Raw genomic sequence first — 8,140 nt, 5'->3', positions numbered from 1 at the left:
ACGCCCTTTTGAGGCGTGGTTACACCTATTTTCAACATGGCGGACTTCTTGACCGATCATTGGCAACACTGAATACCTTTTCAGCCTTATAATGGCATCATAGAAAGACTGCTTTGGCCTTTTCCTTTTATATGTAAGTTGTAGAACAGCTTTTCCTTTCAAAAGCAGCTTATTATTTGATTATTTTTAAATTTTGAGTTTAAAAAAAGGGGGGGCAATTGCCCCCTTGCCCCCCCTGGCTACGCCCCTGCTAAAGGTATTGCAGTAAGCATAGCTTGGCTTGCTATGCTTCTTACAGAGCTGCAGATCTGAGCATGCGCGACCACACCCAAATTTTGGAGCACATGGCAAGCTTCTTTAATTAACAAAATGGCGGCATGCAGCTAAGATGGCTCGATCCAGCAGTCACAGTATCACTTTTTCCTCACTTGAAGAATGATCTGATGGGACATGGACCTGCGCATAGACTGTTGGAGTAGATTGGTGTAAGAATCATCCTTGTAGCACCAACCAATACTGAGATACACACCGACAACTGGATTGACAGGACTTCTGACTTGATGATGATGATGAAGATGAAAAAAGGTGGCTGAACAAAACGGCCGGTTCGCCGATTTTTTGATTTTCTTATAGATAAGGTCTAGAGCCACGCTAGTGGTACCAATGGAGTCCTCTGGTCAAGATGAGGTCCTCTAAGAAGTCTGGTAAGCATAGGAGCTCGTTTTCCCGGTATAGCAAGGCTACAAAAGTCGTGGCAGCCATTTTGTTTGGGGGTGAATCCTACCATAGATATTAGAGACTACGTATACCGCGTTACTAATTATTATTATTATTATTATTATTATTATTATTATTATTATTATTACCATCACCATTATTATCATCAACCAAAATACATCAAGTAGGACAATAGTAGTTTAAGAATAGAAATAAAGTCGGAAATAAAATGAAATAAAATAAAATAGTAATTTATTCAGTTTAGTGCATAATAAGGTTAAGGGGGAACTGTCGGCCATATAAATTATTATTATTATTATTATTATTATGTAGAATACGCCACTTGGTACTGCCTGTTTAAGAGGACATACACAAGTAGCTGAACTGTTATTGAAGCATGGTGTAGCTAATATCAATCACACTAATATACAAGAAGTAAGAGACATAATAATGTTATTACTATCGTCGTAATCATCATCATGCTAGCGTACACCACTTGGTATGGCTTGTATAGAAGGACATACAGAAGTAGTTAAACTACTACTGGAGCGTGGAGCTAAAGTCAATGTCACTGATGAAAATGGAGTAAGAGACATTATTTAGTAATCAATTTTTATAAGAAACTTAACAAAAATTATATGGACATTATTTATTATTATTATTATTATTATTATTATTATTATTATTATCAAAAACAAGAACTAATTAGAGCTAATAATAGAGAAAAACAAAAAAGGGAAAGGAGAGGGAAGGCCCTATGAGGAAAAAATAAAATAGAAATAAAACAAGGAAACTATACATGTATTTTTTTAAAAAACCTAATAATAATAATAATAATTATTATTATTATTATTATTATTATTATTATTTTATAGCTTACACCACTTTGTAATGCCAGTATAGCAGGACATACAGAAATAGTTAAACTACTACTGGAGCATGGTGACGTGGCTAATGTTGATCACCCTGATGGGGACAATGTAAGAGACATAATAATATTGCAGTTTCATTGCATTTTATTTTTGTAGTTTAGTGGTTTGGGGGATTTGTGTAAATAATATTAATTTAACTTTTTGCATGCATACATATGTAGTTTTTAACAACCTGGAGGCATAGCCCCCAGGTGGTTCCTATAATTGATTTCACCCACGTGCGATTTTTGTATATATATATATATATATGTTATATATAACACGATGATATGGGAGTTGATATTGCGAGACCGAGGATACTTTGAATTGATATTACCCAAGGGCGAAGGCCCAAGGGTGATATTAATTCAAAATATCCATGATGAAGGGTGCATCAACCCATATCAGCGTGTTATATGTTATATTTCATCCATCAATCTCATAAATGAGATATAATATACTGTACTTGTAGTAAATTTTGAGAGTATAAAATTTTGTGTTTTAGTAAAAAGCTGTTAGTTTTTATTTTTGAGGGGGTTAAATTTCATGTTTTTGCATGTGTACTTGCATTAAGTCAAAGATTTTCACATGCTACACATGCACAGTGAGCACTTCCGTAGTATTAATTTTCATGGTTAAGAAGTCACCCACGAAGTCCACGAAATTAAATACAATGGATTTCACTTCTGTTTGAACACTACATGAGGTGTGAGTTGATTTTCCGTACATGGTTTATTAATAGAGCTGAAACAGATGTGGCATTTCATTATCCGGATATCCTGTTTAAATTTCTTTCGGATATTTGCCGGATAGTTAATTAATAATAGTTAATTAGTTAGTGACAGGCACTGACTGCAGACATCAGAAAAGCAAAGTTTTAATTCTCCAGAATTCTATTCTTTTAAATTTCTGATATAGTTAAGAAGCTCAAAAAAGATTAAGAAGTGGCTGAGAAGGTTGGTAGCTTTGAGAACTTACTCTTTTATTGCCAGTCATTAATTATTTATAAAGTCTAGTTATTAAGTTTAATTATCCTATTTGTCAATAATTACTATCCGAATACTAAATTGATAAACGGATATCCGGATAATCAGGATATCTGTTTCAGCTCTATTTATTAGGCACACGTGATACTCACGCAACACACACTGTTTGAAAATAGATACTGTTGATTTCACTTCCATTCAAATGGTGCGTGAGGTGTGAGTAACTTTTCGTGAATGAATTTATTAGGATCACGTGATTTCCATGAAATATGCAGTGTTCAAACAGAAGTGAAATTCGCTGTATGGCTTAGCAACCATCCGTCCACCACTCTGGCTCAGCTCCCCTTATGTAAGTTGGTGTGGCTATGACAAACAAAATGGCGGCTTACACATGGGACAACGTTATGAGCTTTTTAACAACAAGAAAGCATAAAGATACTGTCTAAAGACTTCTCTAGAAGCATTATAAGGTAGAGGAGAACCTCTGTAAGTCTTTATAAGAATCCAGCTGTACATCCAAGGTGTGGGTGAAATTTATATAGGAATATTTTTTCATGCACTGTTACGCTTGTTTTGCTAAGATAAGTAGATGCTCTCTCTGACTTTAGATAAGTATATTTTCGTCCTTTTTGATTCATTTGTTCTTTAGTTTTAGCTGTAGCTACACTGGAAGTGATGTAAAAATTAATGATAACATACGTCAAACCACAGAAAAATTTCTATTTTGACATTTGACACTTGCTGCCATTTTGTTTAAACTACTGGAAATATGCACAAAAAGTAAACTCATAATTATAGAACTTACCTTATAAGTTAACAGTTGACATGCATGCATATAAATACACAGATTACACATGGGCCCTTGTGGGATAACTCAACCTGTAGGCTTCACCTCGAATCATAAAGTCATTGAAAAAGTGTTCAGCTAAAAATAACCCTTTATCTCATGTTATTGTTCTTTAGGATACACCACTTATTATGGCTTGTATAGGAGGACATAAAGAAGTAGTTGAACTACTACTGAAGCATGGAGCTAATGTCAATCACCTTAATAAACAAAAAGTAAGAATCACAGTAATTAATTAATTGTTGTTATTATTATTATTATTATTATCATTATTATTATTATTATTATTATCATCATCATTATTATCAAGAGTATATAATACTTAATATATTATATATATTATATATTATGTATATATTATGCATAATTATATTATGTATATATTATCTTTATATATATTATGTACTCTTGTTATTATGCAATGGAAAAAACCCTAGAGGGCCTACACTAAGACATACAATTATTAAAATACAGTAACCAGTTAAATGATCCCATCAACAGAAGGAGGCAAGAGGGGATTATTATTATTATACTAATAAAATTTATAGTATATTTTATTTCATTTTATTTTATTTTATTTGTAAGCTTTAAGAACTCTTTGCTTTATTCTCTATCCACTATCTTTCCCTCATTCTCCCCTAACCTACATGTATTCTTCTAATCTGTCCTATTTTTACCTTTATTTTTGTGTTTGTTGTTGATTATTATTATTATTATTACTATTATTATTATTATTATTATTATTATTATTTTTGTAGTAGTAGTAGTAGTAGTAGTAGCAAAAAGATAGGTGTTGGATAGATAGGGCATATGTATAATACAGAAAATGGAAGAGAGAGAGAGCGATGGAATAGATACATGTACAGGTATAGGAAAGAGAAAAAACAATTGGCTAGATTAATTATAGTTCATTTTGTTTAAGTTGACATTATAAGTGATAGAGGTGAACCGTCCATCATGTTGACTGACTGCCACTTTATACGAGAAACCTCAGGCATAGGATTGATGCTCTAATGATGGCAAATGTGATTCTAGTTCTCACCTAACTCATGATTGTACCATAGTTCCTTTCCCATTTATAAGCCAGCTATTCACTTAATTGCTTAAGGAAACAGGAAGCCTCCGCATACCGTCCACAGAAACACGTACATAACAGTGTAAACAATGCCCTTCTCTCTTCACATGCCTTTAGATATTTTTCCTTTTTCTTATTATTATTGTTATTATTATTATTGTTATTATGTAGTGTACACCACTTGTCTTAGCCTGTATAGGAGGACATGCAGAAATTGTTAAACTACTAAAGGAGATTGGTGGAGTTGATATCAATGCTACTGATGAACTAAAGGTGAGAATTAATTTATTATTATTATTATTATTATTATTATCATTATGTAGAATACACCACTTGTTGTGGCTTGTAAAGCAGGACAAAAAGGAGTAGTTGAAATGTTACTGAAGATTGGAGCTAAAGTCAATGTCACTGATTATGATGGAGTAAGAGACATATAGTATTGTTTATTACTATTAATTGACTTGCCACTTTGGTTGTCTGTCATTATTATTATTATTATTATTATTATTTATTTAGAGCAGTTTAAAAATATATATACATACACTTAGATGCAAGGAAATATGGGTATTATTATTATTATTTAATGTAGAATACACCACTTGCTATAGCTTGTATGAAAGGGCATACAGAAATAGTTGAACTACTACTGAACCATGGTATAGATAATACCAATAACACTAAAAATAAAATAGTAAGTTAATTATGATAATAATAATTATTATTATTATTATTATCCTTGCGTACACAACTTGATAAGGCCAGTGCAGAAGGGCAGCCTGAAAGAGTTAAAATTAATGGCACTAATAAAAAAAAAGTAACTTACTGTTGTTGTTATTATTATTATTATTATTATTATTGTTATTATTATTATGTAGCATACAGCACTTCATATTGCCTGTTATAAAGGACATACAGAAATAGTTGAACTACTACTGAAGCATGGAGCTAAAGTTGCTATATTTAATGAAGATCGTCTTAATGCTCTTGATATTGCTGTAGAGGAAGGAAAAAAGTAAAAATTAATAATTATGAATAATTACTACAATTTGTTTTAATCTAGAGATGCTGCAATGGCTATAGTCAAAAGTGATAAGTGGAAGAATGCATTACGTAGTTATACAGTGGATACAAGTCATCAAAGTGGTGATAAAGTCTGTGGAATTAGAAGACTATGTTGTTGCAAAAATGATGATGCTAATAAGCAATTCACAACACCAATGAGAAGGATAATTAAGAAGATGCCAGGTTAATACATTATTTTCCTAGCACTATCCAACAGTTCAGATTATAATATATTATTAGTGGATATCTCTTGCATTGTTCTCTTTTACATGTACATGTAGATGTAGCTAAAGTTGTTTTTGAGAAGTGCTGTGAGACAGACAAACCACCAGATCATCCTAATCATGAGATTAAATTTAATTATGAGTTTCTTGATGATTTTGACAAGTAAGAATATTAAAATTTATTTTATAAGAGCAAGCCAATATTTTAATTATTTGTTAGCATTAATGATTTTGTTTTTATATTAGAATATGGACTCGACGATCAAAATACTCTAGTGAGAATCATTGCCTTAGTATTCTTGTAAGTTGTATAATTATTGTAATTTATAATAATTATAAACTATTATTATTCATAGGCTAATTCACCAAGTGCTGATTTATTAAAGCATCCACTTGCTGCTACCCTGCTTGATCAAAAATGGAATAAAATAGGACGGATAGTCTATTACACTAATTTGATATTTTATTTTCTGTTTGTCATTTTACTGACATCATATGCTCTCACTGTCCATCCTCCAAATTCAAACATATGTAAGTTATTATAAGTATATTAATTATACTATATTTGTAATATAGGTATGGAAGTATTTGGAAATGGCAATGAAACATCTATTGATTGCCTTCCAGGTAATTGAATAGTAATCATATGACTATCATGTGACCATCTTGTGTTTAGAGGAAAGATTTATATCTCAAAGATACATACCTATTGCTAGTATATGCCTGATAGTTTATTCTGCAATCTTGATAATACGAGAGGCATTTGAATTGATTTTGTTTAGAGAAAAGTATTTTACCAGTTTTGTTAACTATATTGACGTCTCACTGTTTATCTTTACGATAATGTTTGCATCAGTACATGGCAACCAGTGCTATTGTACTCGTCCATGGCAGTGGCAGGTTGGAGTGATTGCTGTATTCCTCAGTTGGATTGCACTGATACTCTCCATAAGGAAGCTACCAGTAGTTGGAATATATGTGGTCATGTTTATTAAGATTTTTAACAACTTTATCAAGGTTGTCATCCTTGCCTTACTATTAATCTTAGCCTTTGCAGTTCCTTTTTACATGATGTTTTATGATCCTCAAGATAGAGCAGAAGGAATAGTAAGACTTAAGCTAATATAATTATTATCCCTATCTCTTTTTGTCTCTATTACTTTTTTCATGCAGCGTACTCCATTTATCACTCCATGGAGGACAACTGTTAAAGCAATATCAATGACAGTGGGAGCACTTGATATAGATTCATTATTGCGACAGGATGATCAAAGGAATGCCCCTGATGTACAGTATCCAGTAGTTGCATTTTCATTGGTAATTGTGTTTGTGATTTTAATGCCAATTCTATTCCTTAATCTATTGGTATGTTCATATAATATTAACTCCACCCACTGACCAACCCATTTTATATAGATCGGTTTAGCTGTTGGTGACACTGATGAAATACAAAAATCAGCTGATACTTACAGACTAACTCTGAGGGTAAGAACTAATTTGCATAGACATCACCAAGTATAGCTACTCTTAACATTTCTGATATTTATAGGTTGAATTTACACTACCTATTGAGCAACTTCTAAGATCATTTAGAAGCTATATTGATGAAAAGGGGCGACTAAGAAAAGTTTCATTTTTGTTAGGAAAGATTGTAGCTGTTACTAAAACTGATAAACCAAACAAACACAACTTCTTGAAACAAAAAATTGATGAGATTGAGAAATCTATTAAAACTGAACCTCCAGTAAGTGAACATAATGAACTTTCTTTTTTATCATGCATATTATTTTAATACAGGCAACTCTAACTCATGTTAAAAATCAAACCAAATCATTATCTGACGAAATGAAGAGCCTACACAATTCAGTATCTCAGGAGGTGAAAGACCTACGCAGTTCAGTATCTGAGGAGGTGAAGGACCTACGCAGTTCAGTATCTGAGGAGGTGAAGGACCTACGCAGTTCAGTATCTCAGGAGGTGAAGGACCTACGCAGTTCAATGGATCAGTTGTTAGCTATTGTTAACAGTATGAATGAAAGAGTAGGAGGAGGAGGAGGAACAGAAGGAGAAGAAAAAGGAGGAGGAGGAGGAACAGGAGCTGGAGGAACAGGAGCTGGAGGAATAGGAGCTGGAGGAACAGAAGGAGGAAGAGGAGGAACAGGAGCCAGAGGATTAGAAGAGGAGGTGGAGCAAAAGAAATAATTTTGCTTAGCTTGTGGAGGAGGAAGGAGAGTGATTTTTAACGTTAAAAATTAAAATTAGTATTGTGTGGATTATTTTTATAGACTATTACATGCTGAACTCTTTTATATTTTGTT

General features: G+C 32.6%; 1 protein-coding gene across 1 annotated transcript in view; it reads left to right on the top strand.

Annotated features, from left to right (window-relative positions):
• The window catches only part of LOC109584690 (transient receptor potential cation channel subfamily A member 1 homolog), a 16,268-nt gene extending 8,185 nt beyond the window's left edge, over positions 1 to 8,083 (top strand). Inside the window, exons 5-19 of the mRNA XM_020000508.1 lie at positions 4,708 to 4,809; positions 4,860 to 4,958; positions 5,126 to 5,227; positions 5,294 to 5,350; positions 5,412 to 5,548; positions 5,597 to 5,781; positions 5,880 to 5,985; positions 6,069 to 6,123; positions 6,179 to 6,353; positions 6,399 to 6,449; positions 6,499 to 6,929; positions 6,996 to 7,187; positions 7,239 to 7,307; positions 7,372 to 7,566; positions 7,620 to 8,083. Of these exons, the coding sequence (XP_019856067.1) occupies positions 4,708 to 4,809; positions 4,860 to 4,958; positions 5,126 to 5,227; positions 5,294 to 5,350; positions 5,412 to 5,548; positions 5,597 to 5,781; positions 5,880 to 5,985; positions 6,069 to 6,123; positions 6,179 to 6,353; positions 6,399 to 6,449; positions 6,499 to 6,929; positions 6,996 to 7,187; positions 7,239 to 7,307; positions 7,372 to 7,566; positions 7,620 to 8,024 (2,361 nt within the window). The 3' untranslated portion in view covers positions 8,025 to 8,083. The remainder of the gene's footprint in view (positions 1 to 4,707; positions 4,810 to 4,859; positions 4,959 to 5,125; positions 5,228 to 5,293; positions 5,351 to 5,411; positions 5,549 to 5,596; positions 5,782 to 5,879; positions 5,986 to 6,068; positions 6,124 to 6,178; positions 6,354 to 6,398; positions 6,450 to 6,498; positions 6,930 to 6,995; positions 7,188 to 7,238; positions 7,308 to 7,371; positions 7,567 to 7,619) is intronic.
• The last annotated feature ends 57 nt before the right edge of the window (positions 8,084 to 8,140 follow it).

The sequence above is a fragment of the Amphimedon queenslandica genome, unplaced genomic scaffold (assembly GCF_000090795.2).
Source record: "Amphimedon queenslandica unplaced genomic scaffold, v1.1 AMPQUscaffold_13179, whole genome shotgun sequence".
Taxonomy (NCBI): domain Eukaryota; kingdom Metazoa; phylum Porifera; class Demospongiae; order Haplosclerida; family Niphatidae; genus Amphimedon; species Amphimedon queenslandica.
The sequence above is the reverse complement of the archived record's forward strand: the minus strand, read 5'-3'. Positions and strand labels throughout refer to the sequence as shown.